This window comes from Cyprinodon tularosa, unplaced genomic scaffold, assembly GCF_016077235.1.
Source record: "Cyprinodon tularosa strain WSP-4 unplaced genomic scaffold, ASM1607723v1 ctg193, whole genome shotgun sequence".
Lineage (NCBI taxonomy): Eukaryota > Metazoa > Chordata > Actinopteri > Cyprinodontiformes > Cyprinodontidae > Cyprinodon > Cyprinodon tularosa.
The window spans coordinates 353,492-366,805 of NW_024038694.1; the positions used below are offsets into that span (position 1 = coordinate 353,492).

The window sequence follows — 13,314 nt, forward strand, 5'->3', positions numbered from 1 at the left end:
TTCAATTAGAAATTTTACAGTTAGTTGTACATGTGCTCTATGAGACATAAGCAGGTGCTGATTTTGTGTTTTTTGTTGTTGTTTCATTCCAGATATCGATGAATGCCTCACTGATCCGTGTACTAACGGTCAGTGTATCAACACAGACGGGTCGTTCCGCTGTGAATGTCCAATGGGATACAGGCTCGATATTACAGGAGTCACATGTGAAGGTAACTTCCTTAGGTGTTTAACCTCATTTTATTTAGTTCTCACATTCCCTTTGTTTATTCGACTGTTAACTAAGATCTAATGAACTCCCATGGACACAGACATGAACGAGTGTGAAATTGGAAATCCATGCGGCAACGGCACATGCACTAATGTTGTCGGTGGGTTCGAGTGTGCGTGCGACGACGGCTTCGAGCCCGGGGCAATGATGACCTGTGAAGGTACCTGAGGTTGCGCCTAAAAGTCCATCCACAGTCTTGTAGTGTTGATATTCAATCTTTTCTTAACGTCTTTAGACATCAACGAATGTGCCCAGAATCCTCTGCTGTGTGCGTTCCGCTGTGTTAACGTAGTGGGCTCGTATGAGTGCAAATGTCCCACAGGCTACGTACTACGAGAGGACAGGAGGATGTGTAAAGGTACCAAAGCAAAAAACATTTATTCTTACACTGTTCTCTGATAATGTCCATTTACTTTGCAGTATAGTGTTAGTTGGAAACTCTCTGAGGCCCTCAGACTTAGTGGCCCCACGATTAAAGTTGTGCAACTCATTATCTAAGCGAGATCCTCAGAGGATCTCTGTCTAGGATAAACTTAAAGCAGTCTGACAACTGTAACCAGTCAAGTTCCTGTTTATACCTCTACTCTCTAATATGGCTTTGGTGCCATAGCAACAGATGTATTTGTAGAGAATCACTGAAACAGGAGGAGCCCATCAGCACTTATAACGTCACTGTTTAGAGTGATACTTCAAACAGACCGTTAAATCTGCAACTTTATGCCTGCTTAACCAGAAGACATCAGTGTTTGAATATGTTAAGGAGTGTCTGAGTTAGGAAATTAAATTCTTAGAAAAATCTACATCATCTAATTTTGAGCTTGTTGTCCAAACTGCTAGACCACAACGAGTGTGAAGACGGTATAGATGACTGTGCCAGCAAGGGAATGACCTGCAAGAACCTGATCGGTACATTCATGTGCATTTGTGCGCCCGGATACACACGGCAGCCAAATGGAGATGGATGCATGGGTAATTATCTGATTTCCAGTCTGCTTTTAGTAACAATATATGCCCATCTATTGTTATCTGATACAAACATATGCAATTTAAAATTTAATCCTGTCTTTTTTTTTTTTAAGTGCTAACCAGCATTTGCTACTATCATGAAAAAAGAAGTAAACAGACTATCTAACCTGTTGGTAGAATGCTTAAAATGTCCAAAAACAGATGAAACAAAGAGGAGCAAGGCATCAAAGTTTTGGTTTATTTTTTAGTTTATTATACAGTTTTGGTTTATTTTAGATCTGTTTATTTAACTGCCCTCCTTTTTGCATTAATTGATGTAAAAGTGAAAAAGGAACCAGTTAATATGCTGTTCATGTTGGTCCAAATTTCATCTTAATAAAACCAAATCTTTCCAGTCATAAAGTTAGATTAAGATCCAATAATTCACCATATGTTGCACCTCAATTAACAACGCATTTAAATACATTTCATCATGATTCCAAATAGTGGCATGAAAACTATCTAAGAAGATAGTAAACCTTTAATTGCCCCAGGCTCAGGATAAGCAGCCATCTAATGCTATCAGCTGAGAGGACTGAAGGACAGAATGGGACTGGTGAAAAAAATACCTGACTCAATAAATAAGGAATCCTTTTTTTCACATAATATAAGCTATAGTTAGGTCCCCATTTCACCCAATGAGGGGAAAAAAATCTAAATAGAAGGACTGAGCCAGGGGCACCTTCTATTAAAGGAGAAACAACAGAGGAACAAAGGTAAATGCTGCATCAGTTTTGTTTTTGTTTTTTGATGATTCAATCCAGAAAGGAGTAAGAAAAAATTTAATCCGTTCTCAAGTGTTTTACATACTTTCAAGATTTTCTTAGTCAATGCAGCACAAGGTGATGGATTTTCTATCAATACCCAGGAAAATACAATCGAAATTCCTTTTCTGAACGCTAAAGTGATTAAATATGATACATTAACAAAAAGAAACACAAAACAACCAAAGTGTAATCTTTGCCTTTCGCTGTGCATGTATGTCTGTATTAGACCTCAACGAGTGTACAGCCAAACCAGGAATCTGTAAGAACGGCCGCTGTGAGAACACGATTGGGAGCTACCGCTGCAGATGTGACCAGGGATTCGTCGCTAACCCAACGCAAACTGAATGTATTGGTATGTAGTTTTTGAAACTCTATTCACCCCCAGCAGTTGAGTTTCATTCATGTTGTTATCTAACCACTTTGGTTAGACTTTGAGGTTTGGAAAAACTTATTTCTGGCTTATTTATTTATGTTGTTGTGTGTTCTTAATATACATTGGGATGATATGCTTGGTGGGAAGGGGAGCTTTTTTTCCCTAGTGTCTGCTCCTATCAAGACAGATGGGGAAAATCTTTTGTAACTTGTCTAAATGTACACATCTGGGCAGCTGCAACATGTTAAGCCTGGTGAGAAAAGCTCCTGAGAGACATGTTAAAACCTCCTGTCTGTGTGGCTATCTTTCCCCTCACAGACGGCATAGATAGAGCGGTGTTGGTTATCTATCTATGTCTGGCGTGTGAAGTCGGGTCCTGTCTGGGTGGTATCGTCTGCTCTCTACAGGCTCTGCTGGTCTCCCCCTCATGTTCCCCCTCTCTTTTCCTTTCTCATTGTTCAGATTACCGCGAAGGCTTCTGTTTCACAGAAGTTTTGACCACCCTATGTCAGATGAGCTCCAGCAACAGGAACATGGTGACCAAGTCAGAGTGCTGCTGTGATGGAGGCCGAGGCTGGGGAAGCACCTGCGAGCTGTGCCCCTTGCAGGGAACCACTCAGTACAAGAAGATGTGTCCATTGGGACCTGGGTACACCACTGATGGGAGAGGTATTCCACCTAACTAACTGAAAGTAAATCTATAATCAGAGTTTGTGAGAAGAAACCTGACACCGTATTGCACATTATTTAAACAAAAGTATCATCACATATGTATGTCAAACTGGTTGGAAAAATTTGTGCTCCTTAGTAAAAAAAAAAAAACAGAAAATAGTGTTAAAACATCAATGCTATGAAAACTTAAGTAATAGATATAAACTCTTAATGCTTTTATTATACTTTTTCAATAGGATTGTTACATCAATCACCTTTTTTTATTAAAGTATCCAACCTCGCTTTACATCAGATGTGAGAATACTAAAAAAAAACATCAAATTACTAACGACGATACAAAGACATTATGTTAAAATTAGGAAAAATATAGAAGACACACACATCCCAACCATGTAATTTAAACAAGAAATAAACTACATTCAAAAAATGAGCAAAAGGACAGGATTTTTGCCTTTGTGGATGGGAAGATGTTTGTGCGTTCCTCCTGACCGTATTTAGTTGAAGTTTGATTTATCAGTTAAAGATATAGTGGACGATTTTCGCAAATTTTTTAAAAGACCTGCCCACTTAAAAAGAAATGTGCAAAAAAAATGCGAGAGCACGACCATTTCTCCTTTTACACACTCAGTTTAACAGTTGCCGTGTGCATCGCTAATACAAGCTTACTTTCCAAAAGAAGATTTGCAATTTTTCCTCTATGTCACCACAGGTAAGTGAAAATGGGGATGAGCACATAGGACGGCCTTACATAAGCCTATCACCAGAATGATATGAGGCAGGTACCCCATCAGCTTGAAGATTTTTACTGAATGTCCCTCCCTTTTGCGAACACATTCTGCAGGAGCATTTTCAGATTGATACCATTCAGAATAAATGACCCGTATTAATCCGGCTTATGCCAGGTAAGGTGACCAAAGCCGAGTCTGAAATTTCTGAATATTTCCAATTGAAGCAGTTTTTGAATTGAATAAGTTGTGAATGCTTGGAGTAACCTTGGTAGGTTTGGTAAAACTGGGAGAGTTCACCACAGCACCATGTTTTCTTCTCTTTAAGGATAATGGCTCTCACTGTGCTTCATTAGTGTCTGAAAGCTTTGAAAATAGCTTTCTAACCCTTTTCATGCTGTTAAATGTTAATTTTTTGTTTGTTTCTAAAATGTTGCAGAACTTCACTGGATCTGTTGATGATTTAATCCTTTTTAAAATCATTTAGCATTCCTAATCTTGAAAGGCAGTTTATATCTAGTTTATTATTCCCATAAAATTCTTAATTCAGAAAGTCCCCATTTGAATGTTCAAATGAGATGGGATGGTTTAAATAAAGTTAAGGTTAGCAACCCCCCAAAAATCCCAAACGGTACCTAAGAGATGTATTGTCCTTTAATCTTCTACAGTATGTGAAGTTTCAGTTAATATTTATTTGATAGAAACTAGGTTGGAACAAAAATGTGTGTGTTACACTTTTTTCACTGAAAAAATTATAGTAAAAAATAATAGTAAAGATTACTCGAACCGCCCATTTAAAATTGGTTACTTTTATAATGTAATAAATATGTGGGTTAAATGAAATTACCTTGAGACAGCCAGAGAAATAAAATAAATATAAATGTTTACCTCAAATACTTGCTATTAATATTTCTTTTTTTTTATGACTCTTGAGAGGCAGCACCTAAAGAAAAGGAAATTAATTATTTGGAAATTTTGGATACTACTCCCATAGAGCCGAACATTTCTTATTCCCTTCCAGACATCGATGAATGTCGTGTGATGGGAAACCTTTGCAAGAACGGTCGTTGCATCAACACCTTGGGTTCTTACAACTGCGTCTGCAAACAAGGATACACCCCTGACATCACCGGCACACAGTGTGTGGGTAAGCCTGACCTTCACTTACCTTGTTTAATCCTCAGACTCTTTCCTTCTTCCTGCTGTCTAGTAAAGAGAGGAAACTCTTTGGGTCTGTCTCATGATCTCTTGTTATGGAGTTGCTGTGTGAAGCATCTAAATTCTTCTGTCTGTCTTTTTTCATGCTTACACTCTAGATGTGGACGAATGCATACAGGCACCAAAGCCTTGTAACTTCATCTGTAAGAACACAGAGGGAAGCTACCTCTGCTCCTGCCCCCGAGGATACATCCTGCAGGAGGACGGAAAGAGCTGCAGAGGTGATACACAAAACACGCTGTGCAGTGAAACATTCAAATTTAAAGGACCTCTCCATGATTTAGTTTACAGGTTAGATCAGCTGCAGAGCACATGCGTGTGTGCCTGTGTCTGGGTTTATCAAGCCTTTTCACAAGTCTAAACAAGCATATTCACGATGTTCCTTTCTGTAAGGGCCTCTTTCATCTTTATTTACTGTGGCTTTACTTCCCCCACCGCTGCAGTACCCCTCTGTGTGTCCGGTGTCTGCTGCCTTTGCAGTTCACTTGTAGGCCAAAAGCTGTACAAGCACAGGAACTCAGCTCAGAAAAAAGCCTGAAAGTCTTATCAGGCTATCTCGAATGCATTAGTTCAGCGTCTGAGCAGCCTCTAGTTTTTTTTTTTAAAGCAGATGTTTCATGTTGAACCTCTCACTTTCAGATCTGGATGAGTGCTCGACCAAACAGCATAACTGTCAGTTCCTGTGTGTTAACACCATCGGTGGCTTCACTTGCAAGTGTCCCCCTGGCTTCACCCAGCATCACACAGCCTGCATTGGTAAATATAACATATTCAGAAAGATGATTTAATCACCACCCATCTGTGTTTTGGTCATGATAACGCATTAATTGCCAAATAATAAACGTTGGAAATTTTCTGATGTGATAATTGTGTTATGATTACCTTGGGTAAAAATTCCTCAGTATCCCGTATTTAGTGGTAATGTTAATCTAAAAGTGGGGGGAGTCTAAGACTGAGAGCTATTCAATGAAAGACAGTTTTCAAGATCCTTGTTACGATATAAAAACCAGTCAAGAGTCTGGGCACGCCTTTGTCACCCAATAGCTTTTTATTAATCTCTATTACTTTCAAAATCATTTAAACTGTAAAATAATTATAACAATATTTTAGATCCTCCAAATTACCCAAACGTTTGACGGGAGTTTAGTTGTTGCTGCAAATACTTAAGAAGTATCCACCGTTAGCAGCTGATTAGTGAAGTAATAGGGCTCCAAACTAACGCCAGGCTACCTAACTCAGGTTGATGCACAATCACCTGTCTGTAAGGTTATCTTTATCCCAAAAATCTTACAAGAGCTACAGACAGAGAGAGCGAAGGTGACACATGGACAAACATGAGTTAATACACTTAGGGCCTCATCTTCAAAGCTTTTTGTCCTTTATACTATATATGGAGATCTAATTGGCCCATTCAAATTTGATATTCATAGATATTTTTTTTCTCCCTCAGTGTTTCTGTAAAAGCTCCTCATGAAGTGCACTGATGTTTTATGAAAATATTATTGGCCTACGTTGTTTTTCTATGTTTGGGGGGTAGCAGTTGGTGGAGATAAATCCAGCTGATTGTTGTCCAGCCTAATCTCTCTGTAAATTCAATTCAATTGAGTTTATTTGGGTTATACCAACTCTAAAGGCACTCTACAGAGACAATTCAGCTGTCATATAGTCTCATTTTTTATCAAAGGAAACCCAGCTGATTGCATCGAGTTATTGACTTTGCAGGATTCGCTTTTCCTGAAACAGCATGTGGCGATTGTAGACATGCTGTTGCATTGTGTCGTTGACTGCAGTCAGCTCTTAAACTGAGCCATCATGCAACGACAGTGGAAAGGAAAAAGTCAGTTTCAACAGGAAGAAATCTGACTGTGGCTCCTACTCTGTCGGTGGGTGGGGGGTCTGTTGAGGTGACTAAAGGATCGGACAATGACAATTTTGTCCAGGTTTTAGTATTTATATTTAACTTTTTGTATCTTTATTTATTTTTACTTTTAGTTTTTAGCACTTTGAGATACTAATGTAAAGTGTACAATATTGTTTCCTTGAACATGCATCAGCTTTCATTGCCTAATTTCTCTTTGAGCACAGGGAATCCTCAGTTGGGACATTAGGGATTACCTCAGGCAATGACTCAGATGAGATGTTGAAGCATGAGCAATGCACGGTGAAATAGTCTAGAGAGAAAAGGGTGTGACATGAATAATAAAAACGTCATGTTTTTAGGTTTGATAGAAGCATTACCCAGGGTCATCGGTGTGAGTGCTCTTTTGTGGATCCCTTCATAATCCTAACCAGCTGTTAAAACATGAAAATGCATAAAATTGTACTTTGGAGTCTTCAGATTATTTTCAGATGTCTGTTGATTCTACTCAAAATAGTCAAGCAAATTAAAATGTGCTAAATCATTCAGGGTCAGTTAGAAGATTTTTCCTAACTTTTTTTTTTTTTTGCAAACTTATATTGCTGTGAAATAACTTTCATTCATTTACAAGTGATAATTGATCAGGAACAGTCCTGTTAAGAAACAAGTAGACCATCTTTTAGTTCTTGTATTTAAAAAATGAGGAAAAGAAGGAAAAAAAACTATAATTAATATTTTTAGAGCCTGATCAGTTCTACAAATTCCATTCACTTGGTCGATCCCAAAAGGAAATTAAATGCAGGCACAGAGGTTACTTTACCAAAGTATTCATTGAAGTGATACCCGTCTACTGAGCGCAGGAGTGTCCACTGCTCTAGATCACCCCAATAATTTGATGCTCTAAACTCAGTTCTTCTAGTTGAGATGGTGATTTAAAACTTTCAAGGTTTCTCCCTTTTCTTCTAAATAGAATGCAGCCGAGAATGTACTGGATCAGCTGCTTAAAAAAAGAAAACATTGCAAAAAATATTTTTAAAATATTTCTCTTGTGTTTTTATCCTGTCGCAAGCTGAAATACTTTTTTCTAACCTTTTTCTCTTCCCTTTATAGTTCAACTAACCACTTTTGGTAACTTTGTTATAAATACTCCTTTGCAGCAAACAAGAAAAAGACAGACAAAACTAGACAGTTGCCTAGGGCCCCAAGTTCCTGGGGGCCCCATAAAACTCCTTTTACATGTATGGTTATTACAACTATATCTTATTTGTGCAGATTGATAATGTTTTTGATAAAAATCCTTTTGCTAAAATGCCATCAGAACGCTCATAATATTAAGTGTGCCTCAGCCCCTCCCCTTTAGTCTCCACCACATTGGATCAGTATATTTGCTGCACATCTTCAGAAAGGTCCAAACAGACAGCAGCAAACCATTTGAAAACAAACGATGCGAAGAGTGTTGCCAACTTAGTGCTTTTGTTGCTTTATTTAGCAACTTTTCTGACCCCTTTAACACTTTTATTACAAAAAAAGTGCCTAGCGCCAAATCTAGTGACTTTTTTTCTATTACTGGAGACTTTTAACAACAACATATAAAAGCAGCAAACTCTGCTCTCTAGAGCAAGTAGATTGGTAACCCCACCTCCTGTTCTCCTCTATCTTGTCTGCCGTAATGATTCATGCAGCAATTATTTTTATTTAAATGAAAACTGGAGAACAGATAAGCAGATCATGGCTTGTCTACAGTGGAAAGTAGGACTGGGTTATTAACTTTTGCCGTCACCTTTTTGGAAACAGAGGAAGGAGCAATCAGCTAATTTAGAACAGGTTTAGTGATTATAAATTCTTTGATTCCCTTTTGAGAGAGCATTTAAGTCAGCTGAGCATATTGCCAGCATAAAAAGAAAAAGGGACAAAAGAAAACAGAGGAAAACAGCAAGAAAAGGGACAAAAAGAGAGGGACAAAAAATAGAACAAAATAATGTTTGTCTATTCTATTAAAATTTCTGTATCAGAGGGCCCCCTGCCTGTCTTTGCTTAGGGCCCCAAATTTCCTAAATCTGCCCCTGCCATCAGTTATCTAATGCTGCCTACTGTGTGTGATATTTGACCTACTGTTAATTAAGTTAGAAAAAAAGTGAATAAGTTACATTTAAAAAATTTATTAAGTTACAAAGCTAATTTAGAAAAAAAAAAAAAGTGACAATTTTCTTTCCATGTTTTTCACAAATTTCTTAAATGAGCACACTTTCGATTTCTTTTTTTTTTTAGAATATGACAGCAAGTATCTGTTTTTGGTAATTACATTGACCTTGATTTTTGCCATGAAAATACTTTTTGTTTGTTTCTAAATTAAAAAGATCTGTTTTTTCTCTTCCAATAACACGTTTGACTTTAAATTTTGAATTTCAAAGAATTTCTTTGGGGACCCTATAAAGCGTTAACTGCCCTGCAAGGGTCACATTTTCTTAGTCTTTCCATAGAATAGATCAACTGTAACTCCAATTCAGTCATCTTCCAGTTTGTACCCTCACCTGAACTTTGCCTCCTCTGTGCGCAGACAACAATGAATGTTCATCCGACCCAAATCTATGCGGTTCCAATGGGGTCTGCCAGAACACCCCGGGTAGCTTCAATTGTGACTGCCAGCGGGGATTCTCACTAGATCCCAACGGACAAACTTGTGAAGGTCTGAATAAAAAAGACAGCACGACCAACTGATTGGTAACAGAAATGAAACCCTTTCAGTCATTGTGTTGTGTGTTGGTCCCTAACAGACATGGACGAGTGCGACGGAAGCCACAGATGTCAGCATGGCTGTCAGAACTTGGTGGGCGGATACAGGTGCAGCTGTCCCCAAGGCTACCTGCAGCACTACCAGTGGAACCAGTGTGTTGGTGAGCTCCGTGGATTTCATTATTGAACATTTAAAACCCATTAATGTTGTAGTTGCTAAAATATCAAAGAAACACAGTATTTAAAACATAAGCCATACCTTTTTTTTCTTTCGTATAATAAAAACTTCTCTGTTTTCCTGTTACATGTAAATCCTTTATCTCTTGAAACTTTACAAAATAATGTACACCAACAATTTAAGCTATTTTTCTGCTCCAGAGTTTAATAAATGCTCAAATTAATCACAAGAAAATGTTGCATCGTTTTAAAGGGGCCCCTGTCTACCTTAAATCTCTCTACATATCGATAAGATTTAGAACAGACTTCCCAGTATTGTTTGTGCTCTTTCACTGGAATGACCCCCCCTATCCGTACTTGTTTATTTACTTCCCACTAACTTCCTGTGACCCAGATGAGAATGAGTGTCTAAACAGCCAGATCTGCGGGGGAGCGTCATGCCACAACACCCTGGGGAGCTTCCGCTGCCTGTGTCCCACTGGCTTCAACTATGAGCAGTCCTCTGGAGGCTGCTCTGACATCAACGAGTGCTCCACCACCCACAACCCATGCAAGTTTGGCTGCTCAAACACAGACGGGGGCTACCTCTGTGGATGCCCGCCAGGATATTACCGCGCTGGACAAGGGTACATCCAAGCAATGCTGTGATAACAGTAGCTTACCTGCGTTTGCTTCTGTTTGATGTATTACTTTATTTCTGTTCCAGGCACTGTGTTAAAGGTCTCGGCTTTACCAGTGTTAATGGCGGACAGGGAGGGGAGGTGGATGATAACTCACTTTCCCCAGAAGCCTGTTATGAGTGTAAGATAAACGGGTACCCAAACAAAGGACGTAAACGCCGCAGTGTCAACTCAACACATGATGGCGCCCTGGAAGACATGCAGGTAATCTAAGCTCAGGACAGAGGACACAGCAGGACCTCATCAGTTTAGGCTTTTATGGGGACATGAGCAGTTACAGACATCAGCCATTTGTCTGGTTCTCTTTATTTCTAGAAATAAGGGGGGAAAAAACTATCTAGAACTTCCACTCTAATGCACGCCGTCAGTTTTGATCCAATAATCTTATCAACGTTCCCCCCGAAAATCAAACTAAAAACTAAATTGTTTATACCTCTTTAATTATTTTTATATTACAACTACAGAGTTTGATGCATTATAATACACCAGATGCTTCGTTTTAAATTTGTCCTGCTTCTCAATTCCTTTGGTCCCTCTAACAGTTTTTTTTTTCTAGAATAGTCTTTCATCCATCTTTGCATCACATCTAACTAGTGTTTATCCCTTCAAAAATAGAGAAAACATCCCCACAGCATGATTCTTTCATCACCATGTTTCCACATGGGGATGGTCTATTCGGAGTGTTGTGCACCACATGCTTTCACAGAGCAGCTACAGGTGCTGGTCATAAAATTAGAATATCATGAAAAAGTAGATTGATTTCAGTAATTCCATTTAAAAAGTGAAACTTGTATATTATATTCATACATTACATACAAACTCATATATTTCAGATGTTTATTTTGTTTAATTTTGATGATTACAAATGACAACAAATGAAAATCTCAAATTCATCATATCAGAAAATTAGAATATTACTGAAGACCAATAAAAACAAAGGATTTATAGAAATGTTGGCCAACTGAAAAGTATGAACATGAAAAGTATGAGCATGTACAGCACTCAGTATTTAGTTGGGCCTCCTTTGGCCTGTATTACTGCAGCAATGCGGCGTGGCATGGAGTCGATCAGTCTGTGGCACTGCTCAGGTGTTATGATAGCCCAGGTTGCTCTAATAGTGGCTTTTAGCTCTTCTGAATTGTTGGGTCTGGTGTATTGCATCTTCTTCTTCACAATACCCCATAGATTTTCTATGGGGTTAAGGTCAGGAGAGTTTGCTGGCCAATTAAGAACAGGGATACCATGGTCCTTCAACCAGGTACTGGTAGCTTTGGCACTGTGTGCAGGTGCCAAGTCCTGTTGGAAAATGAAATCTGCATCTCCAAAAAGTTGGTCAGCTGCAGGAAGCATGAAGTGCTCTAAAACTTCCTGGTATGTGGCTGCGTTGACCCTGGACCTCAGAAAACACAATGGACCAACACCAGCAGATGACATGGCACCCCAAACCATCACTGACTGTGGAAACTTTACACTGGACTTCAAGCAACGTGGATGAAGTGCCTCTCTTCTTTTCCTCCAGACTCTGGGACCTTGATTTCCAAAGGAAATGCAAAATTTACTTTTATCAGAGAACATGACTTTGGACCACTCACCAGCAGTCCAGTCCTGTTTCTCTTTAGCCCAGGCAAGACGCTTCTGACGCTGTCTGTGGTTCAAGAGTGGCTTGACACAAGGAATGCGACAGCAGAAACCCATGTCTTTCATACGTCTGTGTGTGGTGGTTCTTGAAGCACTCACTCCAGCTGCAGTCCACTCTTTGTGAATCTCCCCCACATTTTTGAATGGGTTTTGTTTCACAATCCTCTCCAGGGTGCGGTTATCTCTCTTGCTTGTACACTTTTTTCGACCACATCTTTTCCTTCCCTTCGCCTCTCTATTAATGTGCTTGGACACTGAGCTCTGTGAACAGCCAGCCTCTTTAGCGATGACCTTTTGTGTCTTGCCCTCCTTGTGCAAGGTGTCGATGGTCGTCTTTTGGACAACTGTCAAGTCAGCAGTCTTCCCCATGATTGTGTAGCCTATAGAACTAGACTGAAAGACCATTTAAAGGCTTTTGCAGGTGGTTTGAGTTAATTAGCTGATTAGAGTGTGGCACCAGGGGCCATCAATTTTGAACCTTTTCACAATATTCTAATTTTCTGATATGATGAATTTGAGATTTTCATTTGTTGTCATTTGTAATCATCAAAATTAAACAAAATAAACATCTGAAATATATGAGTTTGTATGTAATGTATGAATATAATATACAAGTTTCACTTTTTAAATGGAATTACTGAAATCAATCTACTTTTTCATGATATTCTAATTTTATGACCAGCACCTGTATATCTATTTTTCCATAAAGCCAAAGGCCACAGATTTCACTTCTTCGGTGAAATCTTAAGGTAATTGGTTGGACTTGGTGTTATTTAGGGGTATCAGATTAAAAGGGGTAAATATCTTGACATGTTTTGAACCAGGTATCATTTTCTTTCTACTTCAAAAGTAGACACTACTATGTATAGGTCATATAAAATCTAATTAGGCCTTTGCAGTGCTTGGCTGCTGAGGTCTCATAATGTTGGAAAAAAGCGGCTGCATTAAAGGGTTAATTGATACATCTGTGAATGAGCTTACTGTAACCAGACTGAAATTTGGATTTAAGAATTTGGTAAAAAAATAAATGGTGTCTCTATTAGGATAAACAGTCTCATAAAAACATTAAAAAAATACTACAAATGAGCACAAACTGCCTCATGTTGACGCACAACTGTAATTGACCAGGCGTGATCTTACCTCAGCGTTTGTTTTGGTAAAATCTGAATTTTGATTTAGTTTTTTTTCCCCCTTCAG

At 38.7% G+C, this 13,314-nt stretch overlaps 1 protein-coding gene across 1 annotated transcript in view; it reads left to right on the forward strand.

Moving 5' to 3' along the window:
• The window catches only part of fbn1 (fibrillin 1), an 84,769-nt gene that overhangs the window by 69,978 nt on the left and 1,477 nt on the right, over nt 1-13,314 (forward strand). The window contains exons 53-65 of the mRNA XM_038283391.1: nt 93-212; nt 312-431; nt 507-629; nt 1,109-1,240; nt 2,270-2,395; nt 2,879-3,085; nt 4,835-4,960; nt 5,130-5,252; nt 5,671-5,787; nt 9,447-9,575; nt 9,664-9,783; nt 10,194-10,425; nt 10,506-10,683. Coding sequence (XP_038139319.1) covers nt 93-212; nt 312-431; nt 507-629; nt 1,109-1,240; nt 2,270-2,395; nt 2,879-3,085; nt 4,835-4,960; nt 5,130-5,252; nt 5,671-5,787; nt 9,447-9,575; nt 9,664-9,783; nt 10,194-10,425; nt 10,506-10,683 — 1,853 coding nt within the window. The remainder of the gene's footprint in view (nt 1-92; nt 213-311; nt 432-506; nt 630-1,108; nt 1,241-2,269; nt 2,396-2,878; nt 3,086-4,834; nt 4,961-5,129; nt 5,253-5,670; nt 5,788-9,446; nt 9,576-9,663; nt 9,784-10,193; nt 10,426-10,505; nt 10,684-13,314) is intronic.